This window comes from Sciurus carolinensis, chromosome 13 (genome assembly GCF_902686445.1).
Source record: "Sciurus carolinensis chromosome 13, mSciCar1.2, whole genome shotgun sequence".
Lineage (NCBI taxonomy): Eukaryota > Metazoa > Chordata > Mammalia > Rodentia > Sciuridae > Sciurus > Sciurus carolinensis.
The window spans coordinates 47820189-47844839 of NC_062225.1; the positions used below are offsets into that span (position 1 = coordinate 47820189).

Genomic DNA, 24651 nt, shown 5'->3' on the forward strand with positions numbered 1-24651 from the left:
TATTTTTTTTTTATTTATTTATTTTAGTTTGTTAATTATACTTTGGAAAATAGTTTTTAAGGATTTTCTTAATTTTAGAGATGAACTGTTGAAATTACCAAGAGGGGAAATTCAGGTTAAGTAGTGTGGAAGTAAAAGCATAGTGATTAAGAAGTGTGTTACTGATAGAGGAAATGCCTAACTTTGCATCAGCCTACTTGGACATTTCTTAAGTCTCTAGGGCTGACTGCATCTGGAGCAGACACTGCCCTAGAATACTGATTAAAACAAATGAAAACAGACCTCTGACTGTATCTTAAGATTGTTTTTTTAAAAACAGCTTTTTTAATTATCAGTGGACTTTTATTTTATTTATTTATTTATGTGTGGTGCTGAGAATCAAACCCAGTGCCTCACACATGCTAGGCAAGTGCTCTACCTCTGAGCTTCAGCCCAACCCCTGTCTTAAGGTTTAAGGGCAACAGATAAAGATTGTGTCACAGTGTGGCCCCATCAATGTTCATAGCAGCCGAATTCACAATAGCCAAGCTATGGAACCAACCTAGGTGCCCTTCAATAGATGAATGGATAAAGCAAATGAAATACATATACACAATAGAATATTACTCCACCATAAAGAAGAATGAAATTATGGAATTTGCTGGCAAATGGATGGAACTGAAGACTATCATGCTAAGTGACATGAGCCAATCCCCAAAAACCAAAGGCCAAATGTTCTTTCTGATGTGTGGATGCTGACTCACACTGGGGGCAGGGGGTGAGAGGGTGGGGAAGTGGAGGATCACCAGATTGGACAGGAGGGAATTGGGGGAAGGAATGGGATGGGAGTGGGAAAGACAGCAGAATGAATTGGACATAATCTTCATGTGTTCATATATGAATACACGACCATTGTAACTCCACAACAGGTACAACCTTAAGAATGGGAAGTTATACTCCCATGTATGTATGATATGTCAAAATACCTTCTACTGTCATGTGTAACTAAAAAGAACAAATAAAAAATACTGTCGCAGATCAGTGATGCTCATTTGTCCTATAAAGTCTTTTTTCATTTCAGTCACTGTTCTTTTGGTTAACCACCATATAATTAAATGTCTTATCACTTTATGAAGGCACCATTTAACATAATACTAAGTCCTTAGGTCTCCACCAAGGATAGAACTTGATTTGCCTAAAACAGTGATTCTCAAAGTGAGAGCTATAGACTTTCTCAACCCCAGAGACTCTTTGAAGTTTATCTATCAGCTCAGAATTATTTTCATAAAAATATTAATGTCATTTGCCTTTTTTGCCTGCGTTGCAAAAGCACCGATGGTACAGAATTAAACTTGGGTAAAACTGCTGGCATCTTGGCATGATCAAGGAGTTATACCAGATTGGTAGTGGTAGTTATTGTATATCTGCATACTGTGTGTTTGTAGTGAAAAAAAGTAAAAATTTAAAAATCCAGTTTCATTTAAAAATTGTCCTTAATGAAACAGTAAAGATGGCTTTATTGTCTTTATCCTTGACTACATACATGTTTTTTTAAGATTCTGTGGAATAAAATGGGAAGAGTACGTAAAACACTTCTATTGCATAATGAAATGTGATTAGCTCAAGGAAATATATGTTTTTTTGAGTTGCAAGCTGAACAAATCCATGTTTTGTGGAGACCTATTTTTATTTGAAATAACACTGACAAAATTCAGACTTAAGTGTTGAGCAGATGTTTTATCAGAAATAATTAAAGTGAGCCTGTAAACAGCTGATCATATTCTCAGTAATAAAATCTGAATAATGGAAACATAAGCTTGTCAGTTTTTCATATGTAAAGACTTTTCTGATGAGATCAGAGGTGATAGTAGTGATTTTTAAAATACTGAATAAAATGTGCTAACATTTTAAAGAACTTTATTATAAACTCAGAGAATCAATATTTTCAAAATAACCATTGTATGATATTAAGAAATCCACATTCATCTATTCAACATGCCAGATAGACCACTGGGCTTTTTTGTTTGTTTGTTTAAAAAAAAATTTTAGTTGTAGATGAACACAATACCTTTATTTTACTTATTTATTTTTATGTGGTGCTGAGAATTGAACCCAGTGCCTCACACATGCTAGGCAAGCGCTCTGCCACTGAGCCCCAACCCCAGCCCTAGACCATTGTTTTTATAAGGAAAGTTGAACAATACAGTTTCATGGTTCACCTTACAACCAGGTACCTCGTACTCAATTTTTATAGTATGGGAGAAAAATACTGAGCCAGAACCCCAGCCCTTTTTTATTTTATTTATTTATTTTAAAATTTTTTCTTTAGTTGTAGATGGACACAATACCTTTATTTTATTTATTTATTTTTATGTGGTGCTGAGGATCGAACCCAGTGCCTCACACGTGTCAGGCAAATGCTCTACCACTGAGCCACAACCCCAGCTCCTTTTTTATTTTTTATTTTAAAACAGGGTCTCACTGAGTTGCTTAGGGCCTTGCTAAGTTGCCAAGGCTCACTTTGAATTTATAATACTCCTGCTTCAGCCTCCCGAATTGCTGGGATTACAGGGATGTACCACCACACCTGGCTAAACTATTAAAGAGATTTAGAAAGATATTAAAAATGTTACATCCATTAATTTTTTTCTATTTTGTAAAAGATATCTTTCATAAATATGCTCTTTATGTTAATAAATACAATATTTTTATTTTTAGATGAATTAATAATTTTTAAAAAAATTTAACAGTAAATATAATAAGCAAAAGTTCCTTAGATTTGGGGGTCCTTAATTTTTTAACAGTAGGAAGGGATTCTGAAACTAAAAAGTTAGAATACTGATAAATTAATATTTGAAGGGCTCATGTTTATTCATTCTGTAAGAAATAAAGGGTAGGTCTTCAGCTATCTTCTCCAGTTTAGATAAAACTAAAGTTACATATATGTAGTACCAGATTTTAATAAGTTTTGTGTGCATTTGCAATTTTTAAATTAAAGCTTTACTTCTTTTGTTAAACTAGTGAATGTCTTGCTGGGCTATTAGCTCAGTAATGGGCTTATTAAAAATGCCATATTTTTCTTCAGCTTTAGAAGGGGTAACTCAGTATGTTTTTTTTAAATTTTTTAATTTTGTAAAATATTTTTTAGTTGTCAACGGACATTTATTTATTTACTTAGTTTTATGCAGTGCTGAGAATCAAACCCAGTACCCCACACATGCCCCACTGAGTCACAACTCCAGCCCAGTGTGTTTTAAATTATGAGAATACGTATATGAGTGGAGTTGACTGTAATCTGTAGGTGGTTGTTACATACATACCACCCCAAAAATGTTCGTTATTGTGAAGACCAGAATAGCTAATACCTGTGAAAATATTCTGCAGATTTTGTAAAAGATTCTATTAGTATTAGTATTAAGTTGTATAGTTTGCTTCCTCATATAGTGATTAAATTTGTGAGACAGATTGTGAGAAAAGAGGGAAATTAAGTTTAAGGAATATCTCCAAAAAAAGGGATTGCTTTAAAAAAAAAGAATACTTTTTTTTTTAAAAGCCACTTATTTCACTTGATTAATACTCAGTATTAATACTGAATGTTTTAATAGACCAAATAGTGATAATATTTACCAGGTTAATTATTTTCATAAAACAAACATTCTGGTTTCTGGTTTATGTATATTTTAAGTTAGATATGAAAATCACTTAATTATTTCAAAAATTCCATGGTTTTATAGTTATATAAAAAAATTTCAAAAATAGCAAAAATTCTGTATAACTACTTCTAAATTATAGTGACATGATCAAAAGCATGAACATATATAGCAAAATCACTGATGGTGCTTTACCACTATCAGTTAAGCACCAACACAGAACAGATGGTCCAAGAGGACACACAACAGCTTTGCAGTCTGGATAGAAGAGCATAAAGCCATTAAAACTATCAGATTTCTGTTTCTCATATATATTAATCAATGAATAAGACATAATCCTCAATCATGCAAGGACTAAATCTCAGTGTATTAGTGTTGCAAAATTGCTAACTTTTCCTTCATCTTTTTTCCTAATTTAAAAATTGATGTATACAGTGGAAGATAATACTATTACCTGTTTATTATTTAATTGAAATTAATGCAACTTGTCATAAATAGGTCATTTATAAATGTGAAATTGCTCAAGGCTCTCTTTTACTGCCATATTGCATTTAACTTCTGCCTGGAATATTTGAACTATGTTGCTAGGCTGTTTGCCACTAAACCATTTTTCATTTCCATCATATAAAGAGTGAATTGGTCTGAGATTGTGTTACCTTGGAAATAGCTGTGTATGATAAGAAAGGTACTTGTTCACACTGCACATTACATGTGTTCCATTTAATAACTCATTTTTTATTTTAGAAAAAAGCCTTTCCAAAGATACTTTTTTTAAAAAGGTATGCTTTTAAAAAGAGCTTTAAACAACTTTATTAATTATGATTATATATTTTAAATAAATCTTTGTTTAGCATTTAAAATATTAAACAAAATGAAAAGCATAACTATAATTTTTAGAATACTTAATTGACAACAATTATTTTAGAGAATTTTGGAATCCTACTATATTTAGTTTGTTTAAATGACTGCATGGAGGTTTTTTATTATATGTATCCTTAAATACCTTAAAAGACAAGAATGGGGATATTACAGAAGAATTATTTTAGTTTATGCTTAGTCTTATCCATGTTTTATGACTCTGAAATCCCTAGCATTAAATTCAAGGTATAGTATAGTTGTTTTTAAAGTATTTTTTTGTTGTAGATGAATCCAATGCCTTTATTTATTTTTAGGTGGTGCTGAGGCTCAAACCCAGTGCCTCACACATGCTAGACAAGTGCTCTGCCACTGAGCTCCAGCTCCAGCCCAGTATAGTATAGTATTGTTAAATATGCTTCAACTAAATAACAAACACAATTATAATATTTTTACCTAGAAGTAAGTAAAATGAACAGCTTCTTTAGGCAAAAAATTTATTATAGATGCTTTTCAGATCTCCTTAAGAACGTTTTACATAATTAAAAGGGTTTAGTTAATACCAAGGGCTGATAACAAAATCCAGCAATTCACTATTCTTTCTCTCCCCCAGTTCAGTTCCCCAGAGTAAAAACTTAAAATTTTTAAGCAAAAAATTTCCTATCATTTATGAATATCCTATTATTTATATTTAGCATTTATAGATAGATAATATGTCTACTCTGGTACTTATTGATTTATCCTTTTAAGACATTGTCTATTGATGTCCTGATAGTGGCAGATAAGATTTTATACTTTTTATGTCTTTATCTATATTTCTCCATACCCTGTCTTGATACAGTTATCACAAGTTTAGTTGTTAGTAATCAGTATCTCCATTATTATAACTTTGTTTGTTGCCAAATTAGGTATTATTTTTCCTGATGTTACTAAGTGTGTTGATTTGCATAATTTTCTGTAAATTAATCCTTAAATATTCATATTAATCCTTAAATATTTTTCATAGGAGTGGAACTTAGGACTTTTTAGGCAGTTTAACCTGAGGGCAGTTTTTCCTCACATAAAAAGGTCATATCCTTGGGGCAAAAGGACCTGTTTTCTGTGATCCTAACATATGTCAGAGTGACCCTTTCTCATATTAGGCATGCATTGAATGGGAAACCTGAGCTTTGTTGAAAGTTTATTGCTCTCTAGATTCATGCCTAGAATGTTTAGTGGTTATCCTGGCCTCCAAGTGCAGAAAGTTTATGATGATAAATAGACTATGATGTAATAGATAATGATTCTAATGAAGTAGGAACTTTTCAGTTCTGTTTAATACTAAAATAATCTTCAACTAAGTACAAGGTAGATTAGAAACTGAAACTGGAGATTTCAAGTGCCTGGATGTTAGCCTAGTCAACCAAAGAATTTCATTATTTTCCTGGGTTTCTTAATGAGTCTACCAGATCATCGAAGGCCTCTCAGATCTCATGTACTCATTTCAAAGATTTGCAGATACAAAGCAGCACAGTTTTATAAAGGATGTAGAAAACTTTCATTTCAATTTCTTTAAGATTCCTGTTCATTGTAAACCTATTTTTAGGTGTGAAAGTACTTTTCCCCCTCAATTTTTTGAAATGTTTTTTCTAGCTTAAGTTGTATTTTTCATTTTCCCTCCAATTTCTAAAATAATTTCATTTGATATCTTTAATATATAAAAACTAAAATCCTTATGTATACTCAGAATTAATTGTTAAAAGCAGTTTTTCTCAAAAGCTAAAAGAACTTAATATAATACTTAGTTGTTTTTACAAAAAAAGATTTGATCAAACCAAAATTTTAAATTCTGAAATACTGCTAATTCTTAGAAGAGTTTTATGCAAAGGAGACTTTCAGACTCCTAACAACTGAATAAATTTTGAGATGCCACGGGAAAAGTGTTAGACATAAAATTTTAAAAGGAAAAATTTAAAACTTTTATTTGAGGGCGGGGAATGTAGCTCAGTGATCAGTGTTCACCTTGCATGCACAAGGCCTTGGGTTCAATCCCCAGCACTACAAAATAAACAAAAGATTTTCTTTGAAAAAAATAAATCAGTTTAAAGAAAACAGAGAAACCAGATAATGTTGTGTTGTTTCACAAAGATAATATTTACATCTTAAAATTTGTTAACGTGGAAGTGAAATTATAAGCCAGGCAGGGTGGCTCAGGAGGCTGAGGCTGAAGAATTGCAAGTTCAAAGCCAGCCTCAGCAAAAGCAAGGCACTAAGAACTCAATGAGACCCTCTCTCTAAGTAAAACACAAAAAATAGGACTGGGGATGTGGCTCAGTGGTTGAATGCCCCTGAGTTCAATCCTCAGTAATACCCCCCCCAAAAGTGTAATAACAAATATTACACTTATATAACAAATATATTAGGGTACTATTCATTTCATAGACTGATCCAAATTATATGTTGTCATGAAGTAATGGGCTTACACTATGAATGGGTATAGTGTTTTTTTGGTTTATATTTGTAGTGATATTGAATCTGATGATTTAAATACCCACATTTATAATAAAATATCTGTGATGAACTGGTGGGAAAAAGATCGAATCAATTTTAGTTTGGTTACTCACTATGAAAACAGAATTGGAAATATACTCAGATTTTATAGATAATATTGCTGGAACCTTTCTGTCATTCTTTTCTTTGTTTTCCTAAATGATCCTGTAAGAAAAGTCTAAAAGAGAATAAAGGGAAAAACTCTAGGATCCTAAGAAGATTATATCTTTGGACTTCAACTTCCTGATTTATAGTGAAACTAGGTTTCTATAAAGTATTTCTTAGTCTAAATGTTATCAGGGTGTGAATAGGAAGAGTCATGGGTGAGAGGTATGTAAGGGGTTCCAAATATATAATAAAGAAAATAGAAATAAAAAGATGGAAGAGTTCTTGAGAACTAGGGTTTTTACTTAATGCCTCTGATTGCAACTGAAATTTATATAATTATAGGTGAACCAAACACAAGTTGTTCCTACTTGGTTTTCCCAGTTCCAAATGAACTTTTCTCCACCATGAAACCTTGACTAACTGAAGCTTGTATACCGATTAAGTAATATAACTGGTATAGTAGGTACTCAGTATTTCTGTAGCTCACTGACTAAAAATGTACTGGAGTTGATTACATAAGTCAAGATTTTTCCCTTTGGTTATTTGAGTTTTTAACCATGACTTCCTGACCATGTTGCTGTTTGGCTTTGTTTGTCATGACACATGATTTGACTTCTGTGATATAGTCTTCTTGTTTTTATAAGTAACTAGTTCTGGTTGGTGATTTTACTTCAGAGACCCACTTTTCCATTTAAATTCTCATTTGCCTTGGGCTGGTCTGGTTTTATTCATTATTTCCCCTACAGTAAGCATAAATCTGTCACAAGTCATATTTAGCCTGCCTTACTAATATTCTCCCTTGTTCTGCGGATCAAGTACTCTGTTATTCAGCTGATCTCTGAGACAGAAACTTTAGTGGGGAGCACGTATTCCAGGCTGTCAAGTTAGTGATCTTGGAGAATGTCGTCTCATAACTTGTTAGTTCTTTTTAAAACATTGCACATAGTCCTGATCATTTATTTTCAGTGGAAAAGTGGGTGAAGTTCAAGGCAAATGAATATTTCCCAGTTAATAGAAGAGGAAATTAAAATGGTCAGTAAACATGAGATATACTCATGGTTAATATTGTAATCATGGAGTTATCAGTTACAACATAGAAGCACAATTGCTTGATACCAGTAAAATGTAAAATGTTAAAGGTATGTGAGAAAAGGGATTGTGAATGGGAGTGTAAATTTCTACAGCCATTGTGAAGATGTTTGGCAGTGTTTATTAGAAATGAAAATGCATATACCTTATACCCAGTAGTTCTTCTCTTACTTCAGACAAAACTTTGAACATATGATGTATGTATGAGAAAACACTGATTGCCAGTTGCTGCATTGTATTTAATAGGGAAATTTAGGAACAATCTAAATATTTATCAATAAGTCAGTAGAAAACAAGTAGCACACTTCATATGAATTGAGAGCAAGGAATTGGATCCTGCTTGGGCAGGAGGAGACCCCCTTTGGGGAAAGGAGCCATTGGAGGGGTTTTATTTGACCTTCTTGGGGTGAAGGTTGTTGATTTGACCACACATCATCTTGCAGTACTTGACAACACAGGGGTGAAGGTGGGCATAACAGTCATAACAGATCATCATGTTACAGTTGTACTTCTGGGCAAACTGGCACAGGGAAGTCTCAGTGATGCCAACCTGCAGGGGAAGCACCAAGTACAGCAGGGTAGATCTATCTGGATGTTTTCATCTGAAGAGAGTATAGCCATCCTGTCCTCCTAATGTTTGCCCACAAACAGCAGACACTGCTGGTCAGGTGGGATTCTTCTTTGTCTTGTATTTTGGCTTTGACATTCTCAGTGGTGTCACCAGTCTCAACCTTGAGGATGATGGTCTTGCCCATCAGGGTCTTTACAAAGTGCAACTCTGTGTCTGCCACTTGAGAGCCTCGTTGAAGAAAAAGAACAGTTTTAATTTTTTATATGGTAAAAAGTGATAAATATAGCCCACCAAAACAAAAGTTGTTTGAGGTCATCAACTAAGGTTGTAAAGGAGACTCAAGACCTCATATTTGAAACATTGCTGAAATAAAGCACCATTCAGTGTAAACTGTCTAGGGAAGGACCTGAAGGTATTAGGAGTGCAGTGGGCTGAGAGAAGGAGATGGTTTAAGGAATGAGAGGTTTATATTCAACTGTATTCCCTTTTGGGTAGGTGTCAATTTCTTGACTTCTCTGCATTCTTATGTGGAGGATTAAATTCTACGATCCATGGGAAAATACTCAGTCCCAGTGACTGCTTAAGTTCCTTCTTTCTGATATTCTGAACTCAACCCTTGAACAGGGTATCTTGATTTATTATCTGTCATTTAAGCTGGCATCATCTTTCTACAGCGTGGCTTGTTTGTCCCAAGGAGAAACTGGCTCCTACATGCTTATCTTCTGGCCTTAACTTAACCTTCTGTTCTGATGCCACCACTTTTACTTTATTTCCCATTCTTATCCCATTCTTTTCTGCTCCAGTTTCTTCTCCTTCATAATCATTCAGCCCTTTGCTTTTATTGAATCTGCAAAGTTTATCCAATATGAAAGTGCATTATCTACTTCATTGCTTAATTTCTTTGGAACATATACTCATATATCATCTCCATTACCCAGGGAGGATAAATAACATTTATTGGGTTATTAGACCATAGTTGAAATTCTTGATTTAAGTGGATTCATTTTGGTTGAGGAAAATATATATTCAAACCAGGTACAGCCAGACATTTCTGTAATGCCAGCAATGGAAGACTGAGGCAGGAGGATGATGATTTTTAGCACATCCAGGGCAAATTAATAGAACCCATCTCAAAATGTAAAATATAAAAAGGCTGGTGATGTAGCTCAGTGGTAGAGCACCCCTGGGTTCAGTCCTCAGTACCAGTTTTTAAAAGTGAGGTGGGGTGGGTACTAAGATGTTATTTAACTCAGGAGTGGGGAGAGAAAAAAATGAAAATGAAGGTCACTCTCTGATCCAGGTTTCAAATTTATTTTTCTACTGATATTGGACTATCAAATGCATTTATGTTAATTCAAAGCACAGAATAGATGACAAAATAATCATGTCTTTTTGTATCCCATTAATGAAAATGTATATACAATTTTATAAAGAAAATATAGGATTAATCTTGTTTCAATGTATTTTTATGTTTCTATTAGTGCATTATAGTTATACATAATAGTGGGTTTCATTTTGACATAATCATACATGCATGGACTATAATTTGTTCCATTTCATTCCTCAGTACCTCCTCCCACCCAATCCTTCCTACACACCACACCACCTCATTCCCCTTCCTCTACTCCACTGGTCTTCCCCCTATCTATTAATTGTTAGTATAAGTTGGTACTTTATAAGCATATATAAAAGTGGAATTCACCATGGTACAGTCACACACAGCATAGTTTGGTCAACCTCATTCTGCAGTTTCCCACTTTCCTCATCTTCCCCCTTCCCCTTCAACCCCACTCGCTCTTCCACTCCACTGATCTCCCTTCCATTTTCACGGTGTCCTCCCTTTTTCTCCCTTATTTTGCTCTAGCATCCAAATATGAGAGAAAACGTTTGACCCTTGACTTTCTGAGTCTGGCATATTTCATTTTACCATAATGTTCTTCATTTCCATTCATTTACCAGCAAATGCCATAATTTCATTTTTCTTTTTGGCTGAGTGAAAAACTTCATTGTGTATATATACCACATTTCTTTTTTTTTTTATTGTAAACAAATGGGGTACAACTTGTTTCTCTGGTTGTATGCCACATTTCTTTATCCATTCGTCTGTTGATAGCCATCTGGGCTGATTCCATAACTTGGCTATTGTGAATTGAACTGCTGTAAACATTGATGTGCCTATATCACTATAATGTGCTATTTTTAGTTCTTTTGGATAAATACCAAAGAGTGGTTCCATTCCTACTTTTTGGAGGAATCTCCAAACTGCCTTCCAAAGTGGTTGTACTAATTTGCAGTCCCACCAACAATGTATGAATGGACCTTTTCCCCACATCCTTGTCAGTATTTATTATTGTTATTTGTTATTTGTATTTTTGATGATTGCCATTCTAACTGGAGTAAGATGAAATCTCATTTCTATTTGCATTCAATGTAATTGTAAAGCATTTTTCAAATTTCTTACAGTAATCCAAAATCGGAGAGTCAGAGAGTAAATAAAAAAGTCAACAATGATGCTTCACTTAGAATTCATAATCTATCCATTTTGGTGAGACAGATAAAATTTTATTACCAGGTAAGTGTTCCTTTATTTAAATCTTGCATTTTAATAACAACTTACATGTTTACATTGCTGTGCTATTTATAATCACTTGTCAAATAAATATTAAATGCTTAAGTGCTTATTTTAGCCAGGTGCTGGTCTATTTACTGAGATTCTTATGAATATTTAAGATACAAGCAAACACTTCTTAATTATTTAATATTAAAAACTACTGCATTTTATCTTTTTTTAAACCAGTTCCCAGTTTCATGACAATTTGCATAATGCAACACTTTGTTAATCTACTTATGCTTCCAAAGAGTGTGTTTTTTATTGGTTTTTAAAAACTTAAATTTGGTCTGGGGTTGTAGCTCAGTGGTAGAGTGCTTCCCTGGCATGTGTGAGGCACCACACAAAAGATGTAAGGAGCACCACATAAAAATAAATAAATTAAATAAAGGTATTGTTTCTGTCTACAATCACAAAAATATTTTTTAAAAAATCTTAAATTGGGTGTATATTTCAGATTTTAAATATGAGTGTTCTTAAGGCTATTATTATCCCTCTAAAAATTGTTTTGGCTGCATCATATGAATTTTAGTTTGGTATATTTTAAAATATTTATGGGGCTGGGGAGATAGCTCAGTTGGTAGAGTGCTTGTCTCACAAGCTGAAGGCCCTGGGTTCAATCCCCAGCACCACACACACAAAAAAATGTTTATGCAGTTTCTAATTTCTACTATGCTTTATTCCATTTATGAGTTATATAGAAGTATGCTTTTACATTTCCAAACATGGTTTGGTTTTTTTTTTAGCTTTTGAGTATGTTTTACTCAAAAAAAAAAAACTCCATTGAGTATATACCATATTTTCCTTTATCCTTTTGTCTGTTGATGGGCACCTAGATTGATTCCATAACTTGGCTATTGTGAATTGTGCTGCTAGAAACATTTGTATGTTTTTATCAGTATAGTATGCTGATTTTAGTTCAAGTGGTTGTACTAGTTTGCATCTTCACCAACATTGTATGAGTGTACCTTTTTCTCCACATACTCATTAGAAATTGTTACTTGTATTCTTGATGATTGCCATTCTTACTGGAATGAAATGAAATCTCAGTGTAGTTTTGATTTGCATTTCCCTGATTGCTAAGAATGTTGAATATTTTTCATATATTTATTAAAACCAATCATATTTCCTCTTTTGAGAAATGTCTGTTTAGATCATTTGACCCTTTATTGATTGGGTTATTTGTTTGTTTTTGAAGTTAAGTTTTTGAGTTCTTTGTAAATTCTGGATCTTAATCCCCTTATTGAAGAGTAGCTGGCAAAGGTTTTTCTCCCGTTGTGTAGGCTCTCTCCTCATACTCTTGTTTCCTTGGTCTTCATGTCTGTTTTGATACCAGTATCATGCTGTTCTTGTTACTATATCTCTGCACTATAATTTGAGATCAGGTATTTTGATACCTCTAGTATAGCTTTTATTGCTCAAGGTTGTTTTGGTCATTCTGCCATATGAATTTTAGGACCATTTTTCTAATTTTGTGAAGATGTCATTGGTATTTTGATGGAGACATCTTTCATTTGTATAGAGTGTGATGATAAGATTTCCCAATGTTTATTTTTCTGAAATTGCCTTGATCTCAACTTTTTATTTTATTTTATTTTTTTGTTTTTTATTTTGTGCTGGGGATTGAATCGAGGGCCTCACACATGCGAAGAACTTACTCTACCGTTGAATTACACCTCAGTCCACACTCTTGTTCTGGGTAGTTTGGGTATGAATTTCTAGGGTGACAGTTATTTTTCTCTCAGTGCTTTGAAGATTTTATTTTTCTATCTCTAGATTCCTTTTTCCTCTGGAAAAGTTAATTTTTAGACTAACTTTTGTTCTTTGTTAAAGCTTTTTTCTCTTGACTGCAATACTGTTCCAAGTTCTTCATTTTAATACTGTTTCTTCTAATATTATCTCTGTTCATATTCTCTTATTAATCTAATATTCTAAGAAGGCTAGGAATGTGATTCAGCTGGTAGAAGTGCTCCAGCACCACAAATTAAATTAAAGAATAAATAAAATTAATATCATTCAGATATTTCTATTAGATGGATATTAGGCTTTCTTATTCTACCCTCCTTATTTATTAAACTCTCTTTTTATGCTATCGGTATTGTATTCTAATTTATTCAGAACTCTAATTTGCTAATTTCCTTCTTATCTGTGTCAGACCTTCTATTTAACTTACTGATTACATCTTTCATTTATAGAAGGTTCATTTATTTCTTTTTATATCTATTTTTTCATTTTGTTCATTAATTCTTTTGGCTCCTTCCTTCCTTTATTCAGATATTTAAAATTTTTCTATTTTAGATTTTACCTCTGATAATTATATAATCTGAAATATATGGAGATATGGATCTTCCCTTTTTTGTTTTCTGCTTCCTGTTTCTTGTGGTGGTGATAGTGGGGTGTCAATGGTGGAAGAAATGATGTGTCTGGACGTTTTAATTGCAAGCTCATCTCTGGGGAGAACATTATGTGTAGTAATTCTTTGGTGTTTGGGCCAAGGACACATGGCTTCAAGAGATTTGTTTCCTTTCATGCATCCAGTCCTGAACCAGTTTTCATTTAACTGATTTTAAGCAATTTTGTACTTTTTAGAAACAATTAGGTACACCATAGAAAATTGGGGGGAAAAATAGTGAATATAAATGTAGTTCCACTACTAGGATACTACCACTTTTATCACCTAAATAATATATACTTTTAGATCTTTACTTTCCATACTTGTTTATTTATATATTATATTTGTATGTATTTAATTTTTTTAAAAACTGGGACCACATTATTGCAAATCCTTGGGGAAACAATTCTTCTAATCCCTAACAAAGGGAAGTGAGGAGTTGTGACAAAGGTAACTACTAACATATTATCAGAAATTTAATTGAATGTGTACTTCATTGTGATTAAGTGGCAATTCAGACCTTTTCAAATAATCATTTACTCCTTAGCGGACAGTGCTTTCTTTTGTAAATATCCAAAAGTTTTTGATGTCCAAAAATAAGTAAATTATGGTGGTTATATAAAATTGCATAGACTCTTCTAAGTTTTTTTTTTTTTTTCATTCCTGTGAGTGAGGGAAGAATATTGACTATAAATATCAAAGATACTATGTACAAATAAAAAAAGATTAGTCCATTTTCAGAACTGTTGTACAGTGAGTTTTGGTGTCATTATAGTTATGAACTTAAATTTATTAGGAAATTTTTGTATGGTATGAATGTCAGTAATAGCGAAAACAGAAAACAGGTCTATTACCATTAATCTAGTTACTACAGAAAGTAAATACTTTGTAGGGTTGTTTTTTAATCTGTGGTAATAAGCAATATTTGGAGTATAACTAAAATCCAGTAACCAAGAAAACTAGATCCTATGTTTGTTATATAAGAAATGCTTTCTATTCCTTCATATTTTTTAATTGGTCAAATGTTCTTTCCTTTCAAATGCCATTCATTTTATTATTTTCTGTAACCTACTAAAATATGTTGTCTTATTAATTCTTTTCTATTAACAGATAGAATATATATAGTATGATAAATGTAATTATATGCTGACTTTTTAAAATAGCATATTAAAATCTTCAAGCAAAGACAGTCAATTCACGGTATTTTAGTATTAGCATTTTGTTCCTTGTGTGATTCAAGAAAGGGAAATGAGGCCTGACCTTTACCAGTATGCTGTTTGATTTATTACCATGAAGAAAGTTATTATGGATAGTTTTTAGGAAGAAGGCAAACCTAGTTTAAATTATCTTTGAATAATAACTAAATAATGTTTATTTCTGGTATTTATTTGAAATAGTCTTTCTTATACTCTATTAGGAACATGAACTTTAATTCATACAAACTTGTGTATAAATAAAATGCTTTTAGATGGTCAACTAAAATATGATTAATATTCCATTTTATATAGAAAAGTTATACAAAGCCAATTAAAGGAAATTGGAATGAAATTAGTTAATATCTTTCAAGGTATTTCTGCTTTTACTTTTAACATAATATCTGCCAGTTCCTTACCTTTTTCTAATGAATGTAGTTCTCCAAATCTTTCTGGACTGTCTTCATGCCAGAATAGAATTTCTACCTAGTCAGTGAAACTTTGCTTTAATGACCCTGGAAATACTCAGTTTTTCTATATTTCAATACTTGTATATCTTTAAAAGATTTCACCCTTCTTATCTACATTTTTACTCATACTCGTATTCTCTGTTTTTTTTATCTTTAGCACTTCTCCATCAAAACACTTATTATCTCTCAAATATTATCAAAATGTAAATTCTTCAAGAGCAGGGATTTTGTTCACTGCTATTTTTTCAGTTTCTAGAATAATATATGGCAGATAACAGATATTCAAATGTTTGTTGAATGAATGACCGCCCTGATTTTCTCAAAATTTTCTCCCCGTTTATTAAAATTCTTCCATTTCTCCATGCATTTTATAGGCTTCTATAAAATTTGAGCAACAAATTTATCTTCAGTAGTTCATATATATATATTTTTTTTCTTTGACCTGTCAATTAATTTGTTCCTCTTACTAAATCAGATGTATCTTGGCCTCATTTATGTATTCTTTTGTCACTTCTTTAATACTTGTGATTAATATCTTTAGAGCTAAATGAAGTCTGGGAGTCTGAATATTATACAATAAAGCTTTAACAAGAGAAGTCAGTTTTAACCTCTGATTTTTTTTTATGTTTTTATGTTTTTATGTTTTTTTATGTTTAGTACATTAGTACATTTTTCAAGTTAACTTTTCATATTTTTCATGGTTATTTGCTTTCTCATATTGTTATGCTTAAAAGGATGATTTTAAAAAGTTGAATGCTTGCAAAGACTTACTCAGTAACTACTTATATCTAACATGTATTAGTAGTTATGTAGTCAAAGCCAATTTGTAAAAAAAAAAAAAAAATCATGATTATTTCTATACTCTGTTGCAAAGATTTAGTAATTTCATACGATACCCATCCATCCTGAAGTCTGGTACATACATCAAGACCGTTTGTAGCATATCATCAGTATCAGTGGTTGTAATGGCAGACATGATGTGTTCTTCATTTCCTCAAGGAAAAGATGGTATAAACAGAAGGTACATATTCGATGTGTACCTAAGATGAGTAGTTTCAAAGCATTCACTTCTTTCTGAATCATCCTGTGCCTTCAGGATGTGCATATATTCTCGTTAATAAAAGTTTAATAGTAGTCAGAGAAATACTCCAAAGAGTTTATTTATTTATTTATTTATTTTTGTTGTTTCTTTTACCCGAGGTGCTGGGGATTCAAACCTGGGTCTGTGCACATGCTATGCAAGTGCTTTACAAGATGAGCTATCTTCTCACTGTAGTCAGAGAAATAATGATTTACTAAGGAGGTCACTTGTATGAAATGATCATAAGACAGTGTTTTTAGTAAAATAATTAGCTTTCTTAATTTTGAAATCAGTTGACATTTTTAGTTCGATCAGAGAGAAACAACAAAAGGACAAAAAGAATACACATACTCGATCTTTTATTGAGTAATACTATTTCATTTTCTGTCACCTCAAACCTCAGATTTTCAAATAATAAATACTAGAGTAGTTCAACCTAGATAATTTTACTTTGTGAGCAGTAAGTATATCTGATATTACAATTTTAGTTGTTTAATTCGTTAATTTAAAGGTGCAAAAGTTTTACAACCTTGTATATCTTTTCTCATTTATTTTTAAAACAACAGTATAGCATACCTACAAGAGTGTACAAATAATTAAAACTGATTATTATTTTCTCATCATCATTAACCATATAATAACTATTGGGTATTATTTTACAGGAGACTTTGCAACAGTTGATTGTGATGTCATTGCCAAATGTCTTAATCATTGGTAAAAATCCCTTTTCTGGTAAGTATTGAAATTAGTATAGTGTGATGATAATGTCTTATTTTCATGGAATACTATCATGTTTACCAGGAATTTGATTATTTACATTGACTCACTAGGTTTTTCACAACTCTGTAGAAGTTGGAAGTGATGTTCCAGTGTATAGATAGTGTATAGTGCAAATTTGGATCTGGACCTGGTGGCACACACCTGTAATCCCAGCATCTTGGGAGGCTGAGGCAGAAGGATCACAAGTTCAAAGCCAGCCTCAGCAACTTAGCAAGACCCTGTCTCTAAATAAAGTGTAAAAAGGCCTGGGGATGTGACTCAGTGGTCAAGTACCTCTGGGTTCAATCCCTACTACCAAAAAAATAAAAAAAAAGAAAGAAAGCTTAGAATACTTATAAATTGTAGTTAGACCATCACACATTTAACACTGTTTCTACTATACCAAACTGATACATTTTGGTGATGATTATGGCTTTTAGTGTCTCATTATAAACAAATATAGAAGATGGAAAGAAATTACTTTGAAATAGTTCTCCTTTTCTATTTATCTACTATCTGCTCTTGCCAAATTTTTTCGAAGCTAAGGTTTTACTGATAATATGTTTTAATATACCATTAAACTACTGAATGGAAAGTCAGGAAGCAGTTTCTTAGGTCATTTAAATTTTCTTCTTCAAAATTCTTTACCCTTGGGCTGGGGAGATAGCTCAGTCAGTAGAGTGCTTGCCTTGCATGCACAAGGCCCTGGGTTCAATCCCCCTCACCGCCAAAAAATTCTTTACCCTTTGCCATATTTTAAATATTACATGTTCAGAGTTTTTTGTTTTTGTTTTTTTCTTGGTGCTGGCGATTGAACTTGGTACTTTGCATATATTAAGCACACACTCTTATCACAGAGCTGTATCCCTAACCCTCAGAGTTGTTGAATATTTGTGGAAATCAGTATCTACTTGTTTCTACAAAGAACTTAATTCTTAGAGGCTTCATGGTATCCAAATGGAGTGTATTTTCTTCAATCCCACCTCCACTGTCAGTCAAAATAAACCAAAATAAAAAACAAAATCAAGTAACTTTATAGAGAAAGCTATCAATTAATGGATTAGGAGTAAATTTAATTAGTAATTTGATTAGGTGGATTAGGAGTAAGTCTGTAAAGATATTCCAGGATGTTTAATTATGCACATGAAAAAAACGGAAAAAATTTGCATGTAGATTGATATTTTCAATTCCATATTTATTTAGCAAGTCCCTACCAAGTTTTAGGAACAAGGAATATAAACAAATGATCCTTGTTCTGGAGGATCTTGTGGTTCAGTGAGAGATACAGATTACTGAGAAATTGTGTAATAATTAGCATGAAATAGAGATACATACAATAAAGGCACATAAATTATAGATACATTAATCATCCTTAAAGTTGGTATACTAATGAAGGTTGAGGGCCATTGATGATTGGTGGATGATAGGCAGCAGTCCATAAGCAGTCTGCACTTAAAAAGCAGGCGATATACTGGCAGAGGTGGGCGATGGTGGTGGATGAATGGGGTAAACAGCAGGGGATTGGTGGGCAGCCACGACTGCCTCACAGAGAAACAGTATTTCCGCTGCTTGAATCCTGAATTAGGGAGTGACAAGGAATGCAGGCTCCCTCTAATCCGCTTTCTTAGATCTCCTGATGAATGGATCAGGAAAGACATTACAGAAATGTGTTAGAGCTGTCCCTAGGATAATGATTAGTCAGTGGTTCACTATGGCGATGAAGAAGTGAGGGAAGAAAGGCAGAAGGAGTAACCAAAGTTAGGGCAGAAGAGAGTTTATGCATGTATACATTTGAGAGAAACAGTGATTAACATGACTGTTTGTGGCTAGAAAGTTTTTTTTTTGTTTTTTTTTAATGGAAAATAGGAGAAAATGTCTGAAATGAAGGCTGTTCTCACAGACAGTTTAACCTAATAGTGAAAATTCAGCCCAAAGATATAGATATAACCAGATGAATATTTTAAGAAAATCTTCATTGAATGCTATTGAAAGGGGGTAGTCTTGCCAGTTCTATTATAGACTGTTAATTCTTACCCAGCTTGTCATATATATTTATTTTAGCATCACTGTTATAGAGAACAGTAGGCCTGGGGTTGTGGCTCAGTGGTAGAGTGCTTGCCTAGCATGCATGAGACACTGGGTTTGATTCTAAGCACTGCATATAAATAAATAAAATAAAGGTCCATTGACAACTAAAAAAATTTTTTTTTAAATAGAGAACTGTAATAGATACTTAAGGTTCTGACCCTTATGAGCCTACACAGTGGAAATCCATGTAAATTTTGTAGGTAGATAAATCATGTTTGTGTTTCCATAAGATTTCATAAGAAACCACTAAGAGGAGCCAGACCTATTAGAAGCCATTTTGACTGACTTTGTGGCATGTCCCTATATCTGCGTAATTTGGTGGGTTCTTCATTTAGTAGCCTGGTGTAATTTAATTTACGGAAAAGGAGTATTTTCATAGGTAGTATACTTATTATATAAAGCCTTGTAGCATATTTATCTATATTATAACCCTCCAATATGCAGATCCTTGTCCATTTCTTCTTGTAGTACTACATTGCACCCACAGAGTTGCTTTTTTTGAATTGTCAACTATATTTATTTATAGAATTAATCTTTTGGTCAATTAATTGTGAATATTACCTGTAGAAGTGATTCTCCCACAAATGGTATGACTCTACTTCATGTACAACCAGAGAAATAAGTTTTACCCTATTTAAATAAATAAATTATAAAAAAAAAAAAGTGATTCTCCCAATACAGGAGAGTAGAAATAGAGCTAAATGTACTACTTAGTTATTGTTTTTATTTCAGAGCAAGGCACAGAAGAAGTTAAAAAACTTCTTTTACTCTTACTGGGGTGTGCAGTTCAGGTAAGTTTAAATATTTCATATTTTCATTTTAATAACCTCTTTGTTTTTTCAGACTCAATTTCTCAGAGACTAAAGGATTTTTGGGTTTCAAAGTCTGTGTGTTCAAAAATTTTAAATATCTGTATAACCTCATAAGGAGATTATGTTAAAGGAAAATACATTATTTCAAAATTTAGTTATATATTACCATAGTCATATTATTAAAAACCTTCAGGTATTATTATTCTCATTCTGAGACTTCTAGTGGCCCTGTTTTACAAAATTTTTCAGAAAGATGTCTTTAAAAACCTATTTCCCAAATTTTTATGATTTATGTTTTCATTTGTGCATGTTTTAGGAAAAGGGAAGGAGGATTAATAATAAAAAGGATGGGACTGGAATTGTAGCTCAGCAGTAGAGCACTTGCCTAGCATTGTATGAAGCACTGTGTTCAATCCTTAGCACCACATTAAAAAAATAATAATAATAAAAATAAATAAAATAGAGGTATTGTGTCTATCTACAACTAAAAAACAAAGAACACGAGATTCATTTAAAAATAATAAAAAGAAGGCAGCATTTATGAAAAACATGTTAGGAGTCTGGGTTGTTTTAAATTGCCCTTTGGTTAATGATTATCCTAATAATAATAATAGCTATGATTCTTTGAATTCCTACTTTGTGTTATACTTTACATAGGTTTTCTCATGTCTTTTCTCAGATAAAAAGATTAGTGTTTAGATAGGGCAACATTTCAGTTATAAGTTATCCAAATTAGGGCATTTCTCAAAGTCAAGGAAGGTGCTGTTAATAATTACAGTGGAATTGCATGTCTGAGGCAAACTGAGATAATTAATTTAGATTTAGGTCATATTGCTAGCAGGCCCAAGAACTGAGATTCAACTCTGGTTTGACTTCTGAACCATTAATATTGTGTTGACTTTTAATTTAATCAGCTCTTTTTTTTGAATGAAACTATCTCGATTCTTTGTGGAATTAGGTTATTTATAAACAAATGAATAATGAGACCTCTGACAATACACTACATTCATATACCTAATATTGTGCATCCCAGAAAGTGTTAGAAGCTGACTGCCTGGGAGCTGTATTCTTTTAATTTGACACATAGTAATCATATATTTATGTGATATAATATGAGATATGTATATATATATAATGTACATTTATGTATAGATGTAATGATACTATTAGGGTAATTGGCATATCTGTCACCACAGAACATTCATTTATCATTTCTTTGTGTTGGGGATATTCAAAATCCTTTCTCCTAGCCATTTGGAAAGCTCGACTTAATGTTGTCTGCTATTGTTATCTTGCTGTGCTATGGACCTTTAGAAGTTACTCCTCCTATACATTAGCCAAGTCAGACTCTTCTGTTTCTGCCACTAGGTGTTTCCTAAAGAAATTTTTCAAGAATTCTTATATTTGAATGATTATTGATATTTATGACGTATCATTTTGCTTTTCTACTGAAGCAGAGCTGTGCAATAGATATATTTTCTTATAACTTCTTTTATGTATATATATTTAGTTGTAGATGGACCAAATACCTTTATTTTATTTATTTATTTTTATGTGGTGCTGAGGATTGAAAGCAGTGCCTCACACGTGTTTGATGAGCATACTCTACTACTGAGCGCCAACCCCAGCCCCTTCTTATAACTTCGTAATGAAGCATTGCCCCCAAATCAGCTACCATAGTATTACATATTCCTTCTTATTGATACACAGAGCTAAGTGAGGCATAAGGCAAAATTATATTTGAATAGACCTAGCCTTGTAAGGAGCCTATCTTCTAAAATAGTTTAATGTTGGCATGTAATTTAAGCAAGAGGGTATTCTAGAGATCTTAATTTATTCTCTGAAATTTTTATTTAAATATATGAGCTGCTTTATTATCTGCCTATAGACTCATATGATCCAGATTCCTATAATCTGGAGACATAAGGTGGGCACATTTCAAGGTCAGTGGAAAAGAGAGGAAGAATCTTGGGTGGACTAAGGTAAAAAACAGAATTGGAAATTGGGGTGTAAAAGAATAATTATACAAATATATGGGTATAATGATATAAAATATGCAGGAAAATAAAAGTGATTTTGAGATGTTTAGAAAGGATAGGGCACTGTGGAGATAAGTTTTAAGGCTGAAGGGAGGAATTTGTTAATTTTAGTTATTTTAACTTAAGGAGAATAGTTTGAAAAGCTGGTAGACAGAATGTCAGAGAGTGACTTTAGGGAAGCGTGACTAGTCCAGTCAATAGTGCTGTTTGGAAGATGTCCAGAACCCAAAGTAGTAAATTTATTTCAGAATAAAGAAAAATAAATATAGGCCAATTTATTTTTTCACATCAAGAGAGGATACATTTTATCAATTATAGAAACAGTAGAATAAATCTAACATAATTTCCCTATATACACATTTGAAAATACCTAGGTGAATCCCACCATCATGCCCACCCAAAAGAATGAGGTCCTAATTAGAATAAGATATATTCCATGCTTGTATAATTTTACCAAAACAAACAAACAAACAATCCTCAAGGAGTTTAGACTCAGACCATTGTTCTGAACTGTGTCAACATTTAAGGTTTTTATGTAAATGAGGTCATCTTTGATGTGATATGAGCTTAACAAGAAACTTAGAAACCAGTCTTAGTGTATACTTTGTCTTTGTAGTCATAGCAGAATTCTTTTTTTTTTTTTTTTTAACTTGAAAGCCCTTGATACTTGCATCTGTTGTAGTGCCAGAATGGCAAGTCTACCAAGGAAGGAGGAGAGAGCCAGTTTTGAAAAATAATGATTTGTTCTATATTTTAGCAATGCTAGTGACTGGATTATTTTACTTATTTTTTAATGCTTACTGCATATCAGGTGCTATAGTAAAAGACAGGCATAGTACTTTTAGAAAAAAAAAAAAGTTCATAAGAGTTTAAATTTTAGAGGCAGATAGACCAAACAGTAACTGTAAGAGTTGATAATTACCATAATGCAAAATATATATTGTTGCATAGAGGAAGTATTAAGTCTGTTTGTAGTGTCAGGGAAGGCCTTTGATGAGTAATATCTGAAATAAGAGAAAATATGGCTTGTTCAGGGAACATAAAAGTATGGCTGGAATGTAGCATTCAAAGAGGAGCAAGCCAAGTGACTAGACTGGAAAGTTGACAAGAATTTGGTCATGAAGGACTGGATTTGCCACTTTGAGTTTAGATTTCATCCTGTAGGCATTTTGGAGCCACTAGGGCTAATAACATCAAATGTGTAGTAATGAAAAGCTCCTGTTTTCCTTCATCTGTGACTATATGAATAATAAGAATTCTTTGTTGATATTGAAGAGCCAAAATGTACTTTTAGGATAAGAAACTGTTAAGAAAAACAGTCTGCCAAAAGTATTGTTGGAATAATTTCTAGTATGTACTATTACAGAAAAAATGTGTTCATTCATCTAGTAGTCAAACAGGTTAAAATCCTAATATATATAGTATGAGATATGTAATAGTAATAAGTGACAAAGATATTTTCCACATCCAGGTCAGTTTTATCTGTTTGTTACATTTGTAATGTGTAGGTAGAAGTAGCTAGATAAATCAAGGAATTAAGTGAACTACAGGGTTGCAAAGATGTTATATTCATAAAAAGAAAGAAGAATAAAAGCAAACATTGGGGAAAATCTTCTTTTGAAGAAAAAATTATGCAATTCTTAAGAGAAAGCAACATTCAGAAGCCACAGAAATAACTTTGAATGTGAAGAATACTAAGGGATAAGGCTTTGGGATTTTTTATTTTTGGATGACTCAGACCAGTCAAGTTGCTCTGGAATTTTTTTCGGTGGATAATACACATCTCCTGATCCTGTTCGGAGCATCAGTTAGAATTTTTACAGATAATGTGGTTCACCATAGCCCTGATACAGTTGGGAGATTTCCTAGGAAAAGTCAGTTTACACAGAAGGAAAAAATTTTGCAGTTTGTTTGGAAATTTCTTTAAGACCATGTAAAATTCATCGTTTTTCAGCAGAACTTAGATATTGGTGCTGACTGTTTAGTATCCAGAAATATTACTTATTTGGGGATTTGGCCAGGTAGTGCTGAAAGTAACTGTCAAGTGTGGTTGGAATAAAATTTTGACCTTTATGTATTACTCCCAGAAGCAAATACGTTGCTCAGTGTGAGAGCTACAATCTATTGTTTACCCATCAGTTTTTGTGAAGCGTCTTAAAAGTTAGCATTTTATAGAAGGGTGTTCAGGGGAGTAAGGAAGAGAATAAAAGGGGAGAAAGAGAGGACAGGAAAAGAGAGGAACTGTGGAATGAAATTGACCAAATTATGCTATGTACATTTATGAATGAATATACCACAGTGAATTTTACCTTTATGTATGTCTGTAAAGTACCAGTTTAAAAAAAAAATGAGGGACTGGGGAGATAGCTCAGTTGGTAAAGTGCTTGCCTTACAAGAACAGGGCCCTGGGTTTGATCCCCAGCACCCA

At 32.7% G+C, this 24651-nt stretch overlaps 1 protein-coding gene across 8 annotated transcripts in view; it reads left to right on the forward strand.

Moving 5' to 3' along the window:
• Ccdc88a (coiled-coil domain containing 88A) overlaps nt 1–24651 on the forward strand; it is a 117929-nt gene that overhangs the window by 15520 nt on the left and 77758 nt on the right. For all 8 annotated transcript variants that reach the window (XM_047522348.1, XM_047522347.1, XM_047522349.1 and 5 more), the window contains exons 3-5: nt 11245–11353; nt 17188–17257; nt 20105–20163. In XM_047522348.1, coding sequence (XP_047378304.1) covers nt 11245–11353; nt 17188–17257; nt 20105–20163 — 238 coding nt within the window. The remainder of the gene's footprint in view (nt 1–11244; nt 11354–17187; nt 17258–20104; nt 20164–24651) is intronic.